This window comes from Miscanthus floridulus, chromosome 6, assembly GCF_019320115.1.
Source record: "Miscanthus floridulus cultivar M001 chromosome 6, ASM1932011v1, whole genome shotgun sequence".
NCBI lineage: Eukaryota > Viridiplantae > Streptophyta > Magnoliopsida > Poales > Poaceae > Miscanthus > Miscanthus floridulus.
Genome location: NC_089585.1, coordinates 5,937,163 through 5,955,750, shown reverse-complemented (window position 1 = coordinate 5,955,750; position 18,588 = coordinate 5,937,163). Strand labels below are relative to the sequence as shown.

Below are 18,588 nucleotides of genomic sequence, written 5' to 3'. Positions count from 1 at the left end.
TATCCACTCGGCCGGTCTACACGGGCGTACATCCAAAACCTCTCCAGAAGGCAGAAACGGAAGCGGAAGCGGAAGCGGAAGCGGAAGCAGAAGCAGAGCCAGAGAGACATGCATGCATTGCTGGCGTCGTGACATGCATATATGCGCAGTGTTTGGGTTCTCTACTATAGTCCCGTCTCAGAAAACCGTGCATTCAGTTAACTGTGCGCGGTCACAACACTTTGTACCGTGTGACAGCACATGCATGCTGTGAATATGCACATGTCGCACACAGCATCACTAGCACATATATATATACTACTGAATGCACATGTAATCGTACGTTACCGCGCGCGAGAAGAAGGTAAGGACACATGCTGCAGTCATGCATGCATGCATGGAATGGAGTGAAATGATCCAAGGCGAGCAAGTACTCTCGCGCAGGTACACACAGTGTAGCGGAGGGACGGATGTGATGAAGGCCGCCGCGCCGCATGCACGCACGCACGACACGGCATATCGGTCGCAGAGAGACGCAGAGATCCCCTTGTCGTTCCTTGCGCCGGATCGCATGCGTGCGTCCGGGCCCTGGCATGATGCAGCCAGGGCCAGGGGCCAGGGGCCAGCTGCTGCGTCTGCCTGATGCCGTTGCCGGCACAAGTGATCGACAGAGATGACGACTGGGGACACATGTGCTGGCTAGCTAGTGTGCTTATTCTATGCGAGATGCCCTCCTTCCCGCGCGGCGCGTCCTTGACCAAATCAGTTGCTTTTGTTGTGTTGTGCTTATTAGTTAACTCATCACTCTAGCTTAGCTAGATCTAGGCTAATCTGGGTACAGTTAACAAACCTCAGCTCTCACACACTTCCACTGCCGGCAGCCCGCTATAAATAGCGGCCCATTGCAATGATATGGAACCAAGCGAGCAATACAAGCACAACTAGTTGCGAGCTCTCCATCCCTAGGAGTACCAGCAACTGGCTAGCTAGCTCTCTCCACTATAACTGCAGTAGCTAGCTAGTATATATAAGCTGCAGAGACAAGGTAGAAGAAGGCCACATTTCGAGCTAGCTCGAGAGCAGCAATGGCGAAGCAGCAGCAGGAGGTTTACTTCGTGTTCATGAACTTTGACCCCGTGTACGAACGCCTCAGAGCTGATCGGTAACTAGTCTACTTTCTTTCGTCGTTTTTGTTTCTTCACACTGCTGCATATATACACAGTTATATATATATGTGTGTGTGTGTGTGTGTGTGTATATATGCTGGTTCATCTCCAAGGTCCAAGGAGGGGTCGGCCACGCTGGATGCATACCTGAGTCAGAAGCACGACAAGCTGCTCGCCAAGCTCCTCCAGCCCGACTCCTACCGCAAGAGGTCGTCCCTCGCCATCGTCGACGGCTTCGCAGTCGAGATAACTGAGGATCAGGTGATGTCCGCTCCTTTAATACTCTTGGAGAATGTATGGGTGTATCAAAACTAGCCCTTATATTACAAAGCATTATGGATCCTCTTCACCTTCATTCTGTGATCAGCCATGTGTGTGTTTGTGAACTTATTATTACGTCATGATGACGACAGGCAAGCGTTCTGAGATCGGCCAAGGAGGTGAGGGTGGTGGAGAAGAACCAGGAGCTCGCATGACATGATCTCTCTGCTAGCTATCTCAGTCAAACGGCCGGACGGCACTAGTTTTATGTATAGATGCTCTGGAGCGCATCAGCTGGTAGCTATATATATAAGCGTACGTTGTTTACTAAGGTAAAGGAGAGTCGTTGAGTTGTTCTTGTTCCTAGCTAGCTAGTCAATCGTGTGTTAGTTGTGCGTGAGTGTGAACTCTCATGCATGCATATGGCTTTGTTGACTCCCCTAGTCCAACTTATCTGCTGCTAGTAGTACTAAGTACTGTACTACCCTAATATATAATATAGTTCTTCGCTAGCTAGGGCCTAATGATCATCATCAGAGCATCAACGACTTCCAGACGATTATATTCAACTCTATGATCGATCTATAACTGTAATGGCTGTGATTTGTTCAAAAGCTATATATATCTTCAGTCATGCATGTGGCTTCAGCAATCACTATCCACAAATTAATGTGCATCAATGTGAACTCACGTACTGTGTGATTTTGGGAGTTACTTCTTTGGACATATGTATATAATATATAATATGCATGTGTATTAGCTATATGGATACTTTGGGTGCCTACACATATATGTAGGTACATATATATGCATGGCAGAATGTGATGGCGTGTCCTTTATTTGAGGCATTGCATCGGTTGACCTGATGTTGTTGAAATGAGACAAGAATTGAAGAGCGAACCTCTTGAGAAGAAGATCACAGATATGATAATTGGCAGTTGCAAGGCTTTCGAGGTCTTGATATATGCATGCATGGCGCCATTAAGCGTCAACACTCAACACAACTCGATGCCGGCTTTGCATTGGACTGATGAGCTAGAAGCCTAGAACGAAAAACCTAGCTAGCTAGCTAGCGTGCATGGAAAAGCACATCTCTTCGTCATGCATGCAAAGTTGTGTGTCTGTCTGGGGAGGATATAAGATGGAGCTATACGATGATGATGGAACTAGTACGTATGACACCTGCTTTACAAACTGTCACCCGTGTATAATACATATACTGACCTGCTACATACCTATACAGCTACATACAAGACACATAGTCGATCAAAAAATTACTTTGAATGCGTGTAGATAGGCCCTAGATCACAATACGCCAATAATGTACAATGTCTGATTAGGAAACAGTAGTACAATGTAGATGCATGGACATATGCGATATGCCAACTGCCGGAGCTGTAGCCGACACAGGGTTCCTGGATGAATAGAGACCAAGCACAGTCCATCACACTGCTAATGATCGACACGTTAGGCGCCTAGACGGTGACAAGGCAATCAACACGATATATGCTTATTTTCTCACTTCTCCTAGCTATATACTCCCTCCGTTCCAAATTATAAGTCGTTTTGGTTTGTATGGTACATAGTTTTTGCTATGTATCTAAGCGTATAATAAAAGCTATGTATCTTACAAAGCTAAAACAATTTATAATTTGAAACAAAGGGAGTACTCTGTAGGGGTGCAAACCCCTCCAGTTTCCCTAAAAAACAAAGGGAGTACCCTATATCTTGGGTGTTTGATTTTACAACATATATATAATTTTATTATTGTTTGTCTATAGAAAAATTGTAAATTGTCCCTTGTGAGTTGTTTTTAGTTGTACTATTAGTTGTCTATGTAAGATTGTTGCCTGGAAATTCAAGCACCTGAAATATAGCAACTCTTATTTTATTTTTTGTTACCTTCTACCACTACCGGAGGCGGCCTCTTTGCCGAGTGCCTGAGGCACTCGGCAAAGGCCGATATACACTCGGCAAAGCCTTTGCCGAGTGTTACACTCGGCAAAGAGCGCTCGGTAAACAGTTTATCGGCAAAGACCTCTTTGTCGAGTGCACTTTATCGGGCACTCAACAAAGGCTTTACCGAGTGCCAATCCGACACTCGGCAAAGAAAAGTGGCCATGACAGCGAGCGCCACCGTGACGGCGGCTTTGCCGAGTGTCAAGGTCAAGCACTCGGCAAAGGTACCTGACTTGCCTGAGCGCCATTGACTTAGACACTCAGCAAAGGTGGCCACTTTGCCGAGTGTCGCCGACAAGACACTTAGCAAAGTGGCGACCTTTGCCGAGTGCCTGGACCGTGGCACTCAGCAAATCTGTGATGTTTGCTGAGTGCACTGACCATTGCACTCGGCAAAGCATGTTCCCAGGTGGTTCCCAGATGGTCACTTTACCGAGTGTCATGGCCATTGCACTCTGCAAAGTGACTGAAAACAACATTTTTTATTTGTTTTTTACATCCCATCCAAACAAACAGAAGATATATATAACAAACATCACCAACATCACATATATATCATCAACATCACATATATATCACCAACACCACATATATATCACAAACGTCACATATATCACAAACGTCACATGTCTCACAATATATCACAAATAAGTTCACAAGCAATCCAAGTGCTCCATCATCGTCAACCACAATTGCAAATAGAAGTATCATTAACAACCACAAGTATGATCACTAATTTGGTGAAGGATTCGCTGAAGCATGAGGATCGTTCGATGTCGCACATTTGATTCTGCACAAAGGAGAAGAGATTGCATGTGTGAGACAAGATAAATATATACCATACATGAATAAAACTATCATACTCCACTAGGTTTGACCATAAGCATGAACATATAAACTAAAATATTTATACTCACAGGAGTAGAATAGTGAGGAGGTGGAAGTGGAGGTGGAGGTGGAGCAAATAGCGAAGGTGGTGGAGCTACACCCGTAGCGGCGCCAAGACTTTGCATGTACTGAAGAATCTCCGCCATCCTCCGCTGCTCGGCCTCCTGCTCGGCCTCCACCCTCTCCATCTTCGCCTACATCTGTTCCCGTATCCTCCTCTCTTGTTCCAGCTAGGCCTACAATATATTCACCCCAATGTTACAATAATGCAAAGGAAAGGTATGAAAAAACCAATGAACAACGAATAAACCAGAAATAACCTCGAGTGCCTCCACCCGGTAGTGTGAAGTGTCCTCCATTCATGCCTTATACGGGAGGTGCAAAATCAAATGCTGCATCGGATTGAAGAAGCCGAGTGGAAAGATCTTCTCCAACTTATAGAGCAACACAGGTGCCATTCTTTCCAAGTCAGCAATCACGGTCCGAGATAACTTCTTAGCACAAAGCTGACGAAAGAAATAGCTCAACTCTGCTAACATTAGCCAAACATGCTTAGGGACATAGCCACAAACCATCACCGGAAGAAGCCGCTCAATCCATATGTGGTAGTCATGACTCTTCATCCCTAAGACTCGCATAGTAGATAAGTTCACTCCCCTCCTCAGATCAGCTGCATACCCATCAGGGAACATTAACGTCTGCATCCATTCTAGTACTTCCCTCCTTTGGGGCTTGCTCAAGACAAAATCGGCCTTAGGCCTTCTCCATGTCTTGCCACGACTAGGAGGCTTCATATGTTGGTTTGGTTTATCGCATAATATTGCTAGATCCACTCTAGCCTTAACGGTGTCCTTTAACTTGTCAGGAATGTCCATGATTGTTGCCTAAAGTGCCTTGGCGATATTCTTTTCAGTGTGCATTACATCAATGTTATGTAGAAGGAGAAGGTCATCAAAATAGGAGAGTCAAGTCAAGCTCGACTTATGAGTCCACATATGTTGCTCTCCATATCCCACAAAACCACCTTCTGGATTGACCATGAGACCATCTATCTATTCACGAACCGCGGCACCAGTCATTATCGGTGATGCAGGGTCTGTCACTACGACACCTTTCGTAAAGTTCTTGATGTCTCATCTGAATGCATGGTCAAGAGGGAGGAATTGCCGATGTTTGTCGAATGATGAATACTTACCACCCTTCTGCAACCAAATGAACCTCAGACCTTCCTTGCATACTAGACATGGAAACTTCCTGTGAACACACCAGGCGCAGAATATCCCATACGCTAGGAAATCATGCAGGGAGTAGTGGTACCAAACATGTATTTTGAAGTTTTTCTTTGTAGCTCGGTCATATGTCCATACCCCTTCCTCCCAAGCACGGACCAATTAATCAATCACAGGCTCCATGAACACACCCATATTATTCCCCGGGTGTCCAAGAATTATCAATGACAAGAATATGTTATGTCGTTGAAAGCATACGCCGGGGGAGATTGAGGGGGATAACGAACACGGGCCAACATGTGTATGGGGCGGCCATCATTCCATAAGGATTGAACCCATCTGTTGCTAGTGCAACATGTACATTACGAGCCTCTTTAGCTTTCTCATGATGAATGCCATCAAAGTGGGTCCATGCTTCACCATTGAATGCATGTACCATCCTGTCAGGATTGTATCGTTTGCCATTTTTGTGCCATGTCATCTGTTTTGCAGATTCCTCGGTCATGTATAGCCATTAGATCCTTGGTATGAACAGAAGGTGCCATAGGATTATCACGGGAATGTCAAGCTGCCTCTTCTGGCCATCACCAGAATCTACCCCCAGGAACCTAGAGGATTTACACTTTGGACAGTACTTTGCTTCCATGTACTCTTTCCTAAATAGGACGCACCCCTTCGGGCAAGCATGTATCTGCTCATACGGCATCTTAAGTGCACGAAGGAGTTTCTGTGACTCATGCATGCTCTTTGGCAGAAGGTGACCCTCCGGAAGCAGGCTACCAATAACTATCAACATACCATCGAAGGTGTCTCGACTCAGGCTATACTGGGACTTTAACTGCCATTATGCGTCCAGTGGCATCTAGTTGAGAAACCTTTGTCTAGGTCGTGAAGGGATTTCTGTGCTGCGGTAAACATGTCGTAGAACGCCTTTGCGGTTGCCTCTGGCTCCTCCGTACATCCTTCAGCAAACTGTGCCTCGTGATAGTCATTTAACATGTCTGCTACCCCGGCATCATCATCATAATCCTCGACTGCATGGTCTCACCACCTCCTCTCTCATACGATCGGCTTCACCATGGTAGACCCATCAGGGTATAGTCTACCGTAAATCCATTCTTCCAAAGATGTTCCCCCATGACCTTCTTCGTTTGTCTTTTCCTGTTTGCACATTTGCTGTAGGGACAGCAAATTTTACTCACTCCTTTAGCAGCCATGCTAAATGCCTGTTCCAAGAAAGCATCGGTCTTGTTGATCCTATTCATTGGTGACCTGACCCTGACTTACGCAGCTCGTGTACACCACTCACGGTCCTCCATCCTCTAACATATATAGCGACTGAGTAATACAAACATCAATTGCATCTACACGACATTCCTACTATGTAATAGGTGAGGATAGGTCATAATCCCACACTGAGGATGCGTATGTGGGGTTAGTTTCCATGCTCTACTCCTATCTGAGACAGAATTTCAGGCAGCACCTCCTCGCTATTCTCCAAATACATGTCCTGCCAGGGAGAGTGTGTATCCAGAGAACAACAGGGAGATGATGCCGAAACTCTGTCTCGAATCGGAGCAAACCATGGAAACTAACCCCACCTACGCATCCGTGGGCTGTCCAAAAAACAGTGGACAATTCGAAACAGATACGGTTTTAGATATGGAAATATCTGCATACTTCCAACCGTATCTCTTTCGAACGGGAGACGCCTAACTGGGTTACGTGATCTACGACCATGATACAGAAAGAGGGGTTATACCTAGGGTGGTGGTAGAGTCAGGCTAGCGGGGCCATGGCGGGTCGGTGTAGTGGTGAGGCGACACAGTGCAGGCAGACCCGCAGCAGCGAGGAAGGCGATCGGGGTCGTCGAGGTACTACGGCTCCGCTCCGATGGGCTCTTCTCTACAAGAAAAGAAACATAAAACTGTCAATACAAAATTTCAGCAGCACCTCCCCTGCACTGGTGAGGTTTTCCAAAACCTGCAAGAAAACTAACGGCATGATCACCAACATGCACATATATATGAACGGCACGATGGCCGACATGCATAAGATTATATCCTAACCACATATATAACAATGTCACAACCACTCCTACGACTGCCACCACTGCTACTCTACCACTACTACTACCGCAACTACTAGTAATACAACGACGACGACGATGGTAGGGCATACCTAGTGGGTGTCATAGGGCGGCGGTGGTGAAGGGGCCAGGGACGCCGATGGACAAGGCGATGGCTGGGGAAGCGCCGGGGACGGTGGCGGCATGGGCAGGGGTGATGGCGGCGCTGGCGCAGGCGGGGGCGGTGGTGGGGCTGGCGCCTCCTTCTTCTTCCTCCTTCCTCCTTCCTCCTCCTCCTCCTCCTTCTCTTCCTCCTTCTTCCTCCTCTCCTCCTCCTCCTCTCTTTCTCCTCCTCCTCCAGCGGCGCGGCGCGGCGCGGGGGCGGCGTGGGTGGGGGCAGAGCTGGCGCGGCGGCGTGGGCCAGGGCGGCGGCGACGCTGGCGCGGGCGCGGGCGGCGGCGCTAGCGCAGGCGTGCGTGTGTGCGTGCGTGCGGTGTGTGGGTCGGCTAGGCCCGGAGGTTAAATCCCCTCTTTGCCGAGTGCCCTCGATCTGGCACTCGGCAAAGTTTTTTTTATTTTTTTTAATTCTTTGCTGAGTGCCACCTGGCCAGGCACTCGAAAAAAGAGGGTTTTTTTTAATTTTTTTAAAAAAATCTTTGCCGAGTGCCATAGGTTCTAACACTCGCCAAAGAGACTCCTTTGCCGAGTGTCTTCTCCTGGCACTCGATTTCGTGAAGAGGCCAACTTCGGTTTGCAAGCATCGTACATGACAACTTGCGCGAAACCTCCTCAATTTTTATCACAACCTCCACATATGATATCTTGACATCTTGACAAGTTTCATGATTTTCAGACTTCGTTTGATTTTTATAGAATTTAAAAACAACTCGACCGCAAGTTCATTGTCATGTTTCATGAACAAGATATTCGAAATTGGTGGTCTATTCCTAGATACGGCCTCACATTATACTAAATAACATGAATATCATTTTTTCCATTCATTTTTTCATTATTCGAATGACTAGCAGTTATAATTTGAATTATCCAAGAAAATTCAATTAAATGAAATAAATTAAAGAAATATAGAAAAAGTCCGAGAAATGTGCCACATTAGAACATGGAGTACCAGGTATTGTCTAAGGACTGTAGAAAAAGTTTGGAGGTCAAAAATAAAAAAAATGGTTTACCGAGTGTCAGGAGAAGACACTCGGTAAAGGATTAACGGCGACTGCCGGCCGTTAACGGCAGCGGCCCTTTGCCGAGTGTTATTGTTTGACACTCAGCAAACCTGGTCTTTGCCGAGTGTTATTCTTTGCCGAGTGTTCGGCATTTGGCAAACCACCTTTTTGTCGAGTGCCATTTGTTTGCTGAGTGCTTTCTATCTGGCACTCGGCAAACAGCATCTGTACCGAGTGTCCGATAAAAAACACTCGGTAAAGTCTGGGACACTCGGCAAAGAAGCCATCTCCGGTAGTGTGCTGGACTCTAATTGATGTCAACATAATAAATGCATATTAGGCCCATTGGCATTTCAGAATTAGATCATATTTTTTTTTTGAAAAGTTGGGGGCGGTGGGAGAGGGAGAGCTTCCCCACCTGATTTTCAGAATTTGATCATCAGTATCAATTACCTCACTTCCGATCACAAATATAAGTACATCTGGATTTGGATTCTAATTGATGCCAATATCTAACTCCTGGCTGCTTGGATGTTGTGGAAAGAAAGAAACAATAGAGTCCTCCAACGTCGTGCGACTAAATGGTTCATTCCCTGGTCCTCACTTCCCACTTGGTCAGGAAGATTTTGATGAGGCTATATAATGGATCCTAGCGGGTTACAAACATCTTGAGACCTGATTGCTAGTTTGATTAGGGATCAAGGAGTTGCAAGAGTTCACACTCTAGACCTTGTAAACCTCCAATCGCAAACAGTTGTTTACATATAGTCCTTAGCTTCAAGGGTAATTTACTTTATTTCTTCCCCTTTTAATGAAAAACATGCTACGACACGGTCGCTAAAAGATATCAATGTTCGAAGTTCATTAAAAAATGTATATAAAGTTTTATATAGGTTGACAACATATATAGGATACATTGGTATTAGTGGATTCAATGCAATATGAAAAGTATTCTTGATAATATATATAATATTTTTAAACATTTATTACTAGTCAAAATGCAAGTTTCATATTGATGGTATGTCGATTTATAATAGACTAAAACTTTAAATTTCTGACCAGATGAGATGAAGTAATAATAGGTTGTTTTCTCCTGGCCTGGCAACCCATTTGTGGCTAAGCAGCTCAAGATTCAAGAGAAAACAGTGCGGCACTTACACTAGTAGAAAACAAACCTTTTATCTAGGCACCATTTTCGGAGTTACTCCCGACATTTTTTGAACCCGGGAGTGAAGGAGATTTAATCCTGGCTATACCCTCGAGCCGGGAGTAAAGGTCGCTGCCCAACGCTGCTGGCTCGGTAGGCAAACCTTTAGTCCTGGTTAGAGGCTATAATCGGGACTAAAGATCGACATTTAGTCTCGGCTAGAGCCACTAACCGAGACTAAATGTTTAGTCCCGGCTGGAGGCTTTAGACGGGAATAAATATTGCTCTTTGTTCCTGGTTATAACCTCTAACCGGGAATAAAGCTTTCGCCAGTAGTCATTAAAAAAACAAATAGTTTTAGTTTATTAGTTTCATTTATATTCTTTTCTTAAGTATACTTTGATTTTTAGAGTCTTTTGTTGAAAAAATAGTTTTAGATTTTAGGGGAAAAATATAATTTTCACACATAAGTTTTTAAGTTTTATTTTACCGTATTTCGACGTAAAATTCTAGTGTTTTCAATCTATAATTCATCGTATTTCGTCTCACGCGGCACAAAGAAAAATGTAGTAATAAAAATAATTATTAAAAAAACCTAACATCTTGTGTGGGCCCATATTTTGGGGGTAAATAACTGCCAAAAAAATTTCAAGCTATTTCGACATAGGCGGAGTCGACGTGCTTCAAAGAGATATATAGAACCTTTCGTCGAACCCTATCTATACACCTAAATTCTATAGAATTCTAAGGTCCATGTGCTTTCTAGTGTCAGATTGGTCTCAAACTTTTTCTCAAGACTGCAAATGCCCTGTGTGAAGCCACCACCAAGTTTTGGATTTTTCTGAGCTGGTTTGGTGCTTTTTGCACTTTAATTGAATTTCCTCGCGAATTCACCAATTAATTATACGTTGAACTGAGTCCACCCCCGAAAAGATCCGAAATGGTGCCAAACTTTGCCAAATGGTCTCTTGTGCCCTAGGAGACAAATATTTGTGGAGGTTGATGCAAATTTATATTGTTTTTAATATGTAATTCGCCGTATTTCATCTCACGCGGCACAAAGAAAAATGTAATAATAAAAATAATTATCAGAAAAACCTAAGATCTTGTGTGGGGCCATATTTTGGGTGTAAATGACTGCCAAAAAAATTTTAAGCCATTTTGACATAGGCAGAGTCGACGTGCTTCATAGATGTATATAGAACCTTTCGTCGAACCCTATCTATACACCTAGGTTCTCTGGGATTCTGAGGTCCATGTGCTTTCTAGTGCCGGATTGGGCTGAAACTTTTTCTCAAGACTTCAAATGCCTTATGTATAGCCACCACCAAGTTTGAGATTTTTCTGAGCTGGTTTGGTGCTTTTTGCATTTTAATTGAATTTCCGCTCGAATTCACTAATTAATTATACGTTGAACTGGGTCCACCCCCTAAATGATCCAGAATGGTGCCAAACTTTGCCAAATGGTCTCTTGTGCCCTAGGAGACAAATATTTGTGGAGGTTGATGCAAAATTATATTGTTTTGAATATGTAATTCGCCGTATTTCGTTTCACGCGGCATAAAGAAAAATGTAATAATAAAAATAATTATCAGAAAAATCTAAGATCTTGTGTGGAGCCATATTTTGGGTGTAAAAGACTGCCAAAAAATTTTAAGCCATTTCGACATAGGCGGAGTCAACGTGCTTCACAGAGGTATATAGAACCTTTCGTCGAACCCTATCTATACACCTATGTTCTATGGGATTCTGAGGTTCATGTGCTTTCTAGTGTCGGATTGGGCTGAAACTTTTTCTCAAGACTTCAAATGCCTTATGTATAGCCACCACCAAGTTCGAGATTTTTCTGAGCTGGTTTGGTGCTTTTTGCACTTTTATTGAATTTCTGCGTGAATTCACCGATTAATTATATGTTGAACTGGGTCCACCCCCTAAATGATCCAGAATGGTGCCAAACTTTGCCAAATGGTCTATTGTGCCCTAGGAGACAAATATTTGTGGAGGTTGATGCAAAATTATATAGTTTTCAATATGTAATTCACCATATTTCGTCTCACGCGACACAAAGAAAAATGTAATAATAAAAATAATTATCAAAAAAATCTAAGATCTTGTGTGGGGCCATATTTTGGGTGTAAATGCCTGTCAAAAAAATTTCAAGCCATTTCGACATAGGCAGAGTCAACGTGCTTCACAGAGGTATATAGAATCTTTCGTCGAATCCTATCTATACATCTAGGTTCTCTGGGACTCTGAAGTCCATTTGCTTTCCAGTGCCGGATTGGTCTCAAACTTTTTCTCAAGACTACAAATGCCCTGTGTGTAGCCACCACCAAGTTTGATATTTTTCTAAGGTGGTTTGGTACTTTTGTAACTTTAATTGAATTTGCGCCCGAACTCACCGATTAATTATACAATGATTAATGAAGAACCTAAAGATTTACGTTACAATTACGTGAAAACTAATTTCCTGTCGAAAACTAATAAATTTAATAATTTCAATTAAAGTCTACATTTTTGCATTAACGAAAATAGTGAGTATTAGTTGCATTATTTTCAACATTTATAATAAAAAACACAATAGTTTAGGTCACATATTTTTTTTGTGTGCAGTAAATGAAAATAAAGTTTATTACTTTTTCTAAAAAAATGTATGCCTAGTATTGAATTTACTGTGCAAATAATAAGACTTAAACATTTAAATACAAAACTTATATAAAATAAACTGATCTGCTTAAAAGTTGGCGGGAAATGAAAATGTAGCCCACCTTTAGTCTCGGCTCCTGCCACCAGCTGGGACTAAAGGTGGGCTGCATTTGGCAGTTCGCCAAAAAATCCTTTAGTCCCGGCTCTTTAACAGCCGGGACTAAAGGTCCCCCTTTAGTCCCGGGCGGTGGATGGAGCCAGGACTAAAGGTGCTTTAGTCCCGGGCGGTGGATGGAGCCACGACTAAAGGTCCCCCCTTTAGTCCCGGCTGGTGGCAGGAGCCGGGACTAAAGGTGCTTTAGTCCCGGGCGATGGATGGAGCCGGGACTAAAGGTCCCTCTCGTATAAACCGCTGTCTCCCTTCTTTCTTCCTCCTCATCGATCATCTTCGTCTTCAGCGCGTCCCCAGAGCTTCGCCGCCGCCGATTCGCCTCCCCGGCCACCCCTGACGCCGCCTTCCTCACCGGAGGGCACCCTGAGGCTCGCCCACCTCGCCGGAGTAGCCCCGACGCCGCACCCATCACCGAGGAGCCCCCAGCCGCCCCCAACGCCGCGCGTGCCACGCCCCCGACGCCGCGCCCTCTTCCTCGCCGGAGGACATCGTCCCGATGCCCTCGATGCCGCGCCTTCCCATGACATCCTGTTGCTCGTAAGCTCGATCGTTTCCCAGTCATAGCCCAGTCATGTCGGAGTGTGTCTTGCCACCGTGGCCACCATGGTTGACGTAGAGCTTCCTCCGGTGCAGTCTGCTGCTGTTCTGGGTGTCGGGGTAAGTTCGTGAGGTGGTGTTGGTCATGCTGGTGCGGTTCGCCTCGCCGGAGCCTCATCGCCGGCGAGTTTGGTTGGCCAGAGTCGGCAGCACCGCTGTGCGCTCTGTTTGGGTCGCTGACATGCGGGGCCGGGTCGTCAGTGAGAGAGAGGGAGAGAGAACAGGGAGATTTCTTATTTTCTAGATTTTGAATAATGCAGCAACTTTGGAAATTCATAGGAAAATAATTACAGCTCCAAAAATTCTGAAAATTTGTGTGTAGCTTCTATACATGTTCTATTATGGTTTAAAAATATGAAACTTGAAATTTGAATAAATTTTTAATGTTCAAAAATTCAGTCAATTAATTGATAAATGTAATTTCCATGATTTTTGTAGGCCACTGTATAACTCCAAAAATTATGAAATTTGTTTTGGTACACTAATTTGTCATGAGAAAGCTTACATAAGATTTTGAGGTCATTTGGAACAAGTTTGTTTTGAGCATATTTCCAAATTAATTCAAAAATGGATAAAAGCAAACCCTAAGTGTTAGGTTTAGGGTTTGATCTTGTTTTGGTCATATTTCATGCACCATGAAAGCATCATGTTTACATTATCATCATGTTGAAGCATATGTTATTATTTCATGTAGAATCTGAGAGTGAACCGATTCTAGTTGAGCAAGTTGTGGAAGAATCCCCGGTTGTCTTAGGATTTGATAATTGTGGTACTGATCTAGAACCCGAGATCGTCAACGAAGGCAAGCCCTGGTTTATACATTAAACCATTTCCTTGTTTACTTTAAAAAGTTTATCACCTATGTTACCTATTGCATTAAGTTGATTAATTCAAATATTACCTACTTGATGCATTGCCTACCTTGTTAATTGTTTACCATCCTTGAAGATGATTTCATTTACAAAGACATAGAATTGCTTAGTATGCTTTATGGTAGGCTTTCAAAGTAAAAGTTTTGATACAATCAAAGATGGCATACTGGCCAAAGAAAGAAAGAAGATAAAATCAATTGTGTTATATTCTGATACCATGTGGCCTATACCTTAAACCCTAAACCACCCTAAACCCTCCCCGGCCACCGATGCTAGCCGGCCGCCCCGCGCAGGCACCACCGCCCTGAAATGTGTATGAAATGTCTATGAAACCCTAATTGCATAATTATTGTTTTATAATTGTTTAGGCTCTCTATGGCTGACCCAAGAGACGATGACCTAGAGGCGGAAATGATGGATATTATCAACGTCGGCACTGAACATTGTGCCAATGTTGATAATGACCAGCATGAAGACGACGGGAGTCAATACTTGAATCTCGATCATGAAGATAATTCCGGCGAGGTATATATTTCTCAATATCTAGCTCTCATTTATTTATTATGCATACATGTAGCCCACTGGATCGACCTTCGTTTTATAATACTTTTTGTGTTTCTATGTGTACATAGCCGTCTGGATCGACGACGACGATGGGGAACACAAAGAATGTTCGAGGGGCTAAAAAGCCGTTGGAAGGCCGCTACATCATCTCAGAATTCAACGTGGCTACAAGCGAACCACTAGGACAATATGCACATAAATTCGTGTACCACTGTGGGTACCTTGTAAGGGACAAGCTCCCAATCAATGCCCGTGAATGGAAAAAAATAACAATGCTCCTCATATTAGTTATGTCTCTGATAAGGACAAGGAGCTGATTTGGCAAGATGTTCTTGCACATTTCACACTCCAAACAGATGATTATCATGAAGACATCACCCACGAAAGGTTGATAGAGCGAGTTAGGCACTGGACAATGAAGAAGATGGCCACCCAATTCCAATCTTGGAAGAAGCAGCTATACAAATCATATGTCAAGAAGAACAAGACTCCAAATTGGAACGATAAGGGCCCAATCGCAAAGGCAAGGACCTACTAGGAGGAATTTGTACAGTACAAGACATCAGAAGAGAGTGCGAAACAGACGAGAAGGAACCAAGAGAATTCCAGGCAAAAGCAATACCACCATAACATGGGATCAGGTGGCTACGCGACTTCTATTCCCAAGTGGCAAAAAATAGAAGCAAACCTTATTGCCAAGGGGGTCATACCTGAATCAGCACCGTGGCCTGAACGCACAAAGCATTAGTTTTTAGGTCATGGGGGAGGATTGGACCCAGTCACCGAGAAGCACGTCCATGGCACAAAACTCAAAAGAGCAACAGAAAGGTTGATTCAAATTCTAAAAGCTAGAGATAGTAGACTATTCCGGCCCAACAGAGAGAACGATGAACTAACATATTCCATCGGGACCGCTGAGCATTTTGGACGAACTAGAGGCAAAGGGGCCGTTTCGTGGGTGCAAGGTTTCCCTGAATGGATCGATTTGTACAGAAGCCGCCAGAGACGGAAGGATGAGGAGGAAGAGAGGATCCACATCTTGCAGCAATATGTTATTGAGTCATGGGAAGCGGTGCTTGAATCACAAAGGCGAGAAAAAGAAATGCAAGCAAAAATGCAAGAGGAAGTCGCAAGGAAAGTGCAAATACAATTGAGTGCCCACGTGATTACAATAGCTCTAGGAATCAACATTAGCCCCCCCCCCCCCCCCCCCGATTAGTTGAGAAGCAGTTGTGCTTCTACGAAGCTGCCTGATGCCATAAAAGATGTAGAGCTGCGCTTCCCCATGGATGATGTCACTGAACCTTTTACATCATGTGAGCTGCACATTCCAAAAGATAATGGCACAGTGAAGGTGGCTATTGGTGTTGTAAACCCTATCGACCGTACCAAGACACCAAGAATCCATGGGGCAGTAGTACCAGCTGGATATGCTACCGTCTCGGTGGATAAAGCTATTGAAGGTTTTAGCGAGGTGACGGGGAGAAGATCGTGGGAGAAGCAGAGAAGTCATTCATTAAATGGCGCAAGCGCTACATCAATATTCCCGGGAAGCCGTTGCTACACAATAGGTACGGATGAAAGTGAACGAAATAATTTTTTTATTAATTTTATATTGCCTCTTAAATAACAATTGACTCATTGTCTTCTGTATGCACACAGCAGGGCCTCCCCCAACCTAAGTCCAATAGTACAATCACCAGACAAGCATAGTGCTCCGGGCGGCGGTTACGATGGGGTAGAAGACACAGCTGCATCCCCATCATCTCCAAGACGGTCTCCACCACCGCCGCCACCGCCTCCAAGGCATTCCCCAACGCCGCCTCAAAGGTCTCCAACGCCTGTTCCCCCACCTCCAAGGTGTTCCCCAATGCCATCTCGAAGGTCTCCAACGCCTGTTCCCCCACCTCCAAAGCATTCCCCAACGCCGCCTCAAAGGTCTCCAACACCTGTTCCCTAGCTCCAAGGCGTTCCCCAACGCCGCCTCAAAGGTCTCCAACGCCTGTTCCCCCACCTCCTCCCATGAACCAGGGAAGACGGCTGCAAACAAATAAGCCATCTGCCCCGTCGGCGAAGACGACCAAGAAGGCCCCTGTGAAACCAAGGCCAATTCCACAGAAATTGCCTGGTGAAATGAGTAAAGAGGAGTTAGATGATGAGGTTAAAAAACCATCGAAGCATTCTTCTCAGGCACAGGGAAGAGGAAGCAGCAGGAGCAGAAGCACTTCCACCTACCTCTAGCTAAACTAAGGCGGATGGTGGAAGCTAAGCAGAAAAAGAGGTGGCAAGCTCGTAAGCCCTCGCCACCATCAGACTTTGATCCGCACTCTTAGCAAGATAATCAAGAAAGCTGCTAAAGTAGGGAAAACTGTTGCACAATTCGAAGAAAAAGAATTGCAATCAGTCCCTCCTCTAGTTATTGCTAATGAATATGGTTCAAACATAGATATGCTAGATATGATGGAAATACCTATTAATAAAGAAGTGGATATGACGGAACTTGCTAACTTTTATGCTATGAGAGGTATCGACCTTGGCAATTTCCTCTTCGAAAGTGCACCGGTAGCAGATGAATGGCAGAAATATGAGCATGGCAGGAGTCTATAGAATCCTAAGACCATCAATGAACTGGGTACACAATTGTTCAAGCTAAACACCTTGTACCTCGATGCGTGTCACCAGAAAGAGTTCTATATTTCTGTCAGAATCAAAGACGACCATTGGTTCCGTGGCGATGATGTTATGTACATTAAGTTTGCTGAATTACACCAACTAGTCCACCTGAACTCTCTCGACAAGACTCTCATCAGCTGCTATTGTCTGTAAGTGATTCTTTCTACTAATTAATAATAAGTCGCTATGTACGTACATGTCTGTGTTTATTATCCTCACTCTATATATATGATGCAGGTTTGAGATGGGAGAGTGCAAAAAGAGAGGGTGTATTGATATTGGTTTCATTGATCCACATATCGTATTCAAAAACCCTAAACACCATCCAACATGGAAAGCAGAAACAGAGGCCAATATCAAGATGTTCTTAGAGAAGCAACGTGACAAGAAATGTATACTCTTCCCCTACAACTTCAGATAAGTGTTCATAATGTCGACGATCGTGTATCCATATATATATATGTTCACTGTACCTGTTAGCAAATTAATGAGTGTTAATGGACATGGCAGTGAACACTGGATATTGATGGAACTCGATCTGGAGAAAGGTCATCTAGGCATCTGGGACTCGATGAGAAAAGAGCAAAAAGAGTTCCAAGAGATGATAGATATTATTCAGAGGTAATTGAAGTCTCACTAGCAAAACTATTCCAGTCTCTCTGCATGCAAATTAATGGTCCAAATATTTTTTATGTTATTTGGTAGCTGTTGGGAAAAGGTCTGTCAGGAACACCATATGAAATGCAAAGTGCCACTAAAAGTAGTGCTATACAAAGTAAGTACTATATACCTACCTTAGTTCAATTTCCCAATGCTCGGATGATGACGAATCTTTTTCTCGTAAAGTGGGTTCTGCTGCAGCCCCAGGGGACCAATCTCTGTGGATACTATGTTTGCGAGTTCATGAGAGTGTGCTCAAAAAAAACTAGTCTAGAGGAAAAAAGGGTAAGTGTACACACACACACACACACACACACACACACACACATATATATATATATATATATATATATATATATATATATATATATATATATATATAGGGAGAGGCTATTCAGCAGCCGGCTACAAAATAAGTTATTCTGTAGCCACCTCTATTTACCATAATTTTATATACTAATTTACCATAATATCAATACATATTTACGATAGTTGGGTTACTATAACATATGGGAATATTTACCATAAC

At 43.9% G+C, this 18,588-nt stretch overlaps 1 protein-coding gene across 1 annotated transcript; it reads left to right on the top strand.

The window, feature by feature from the left end:
- Nucleotides 1–917: 917 nt before the first annotated feature.
- On the top strand, nt 918–2,040 carry LOC136457506 (subtilisin-like protease SBT2.5). Its single transcript, XM_066457538.1, has 3 exons — nt 918–1,141; nt 1,259–1,406; nt 1,559–2,040. Exons 1-3 carry the CDS (start codon nt 1,065–1,067, stop codon nt 1,619–1,621), a joined length of 288 nt encoding a protein of 95 aa, XP_066313635.1. The 5' UTR covers nt 918–1,064; the 3' UTR covers nt 1,622–2,040.
- Nucleotides 2,041–18,588: the final 16,548 nt, after the last annotated feature.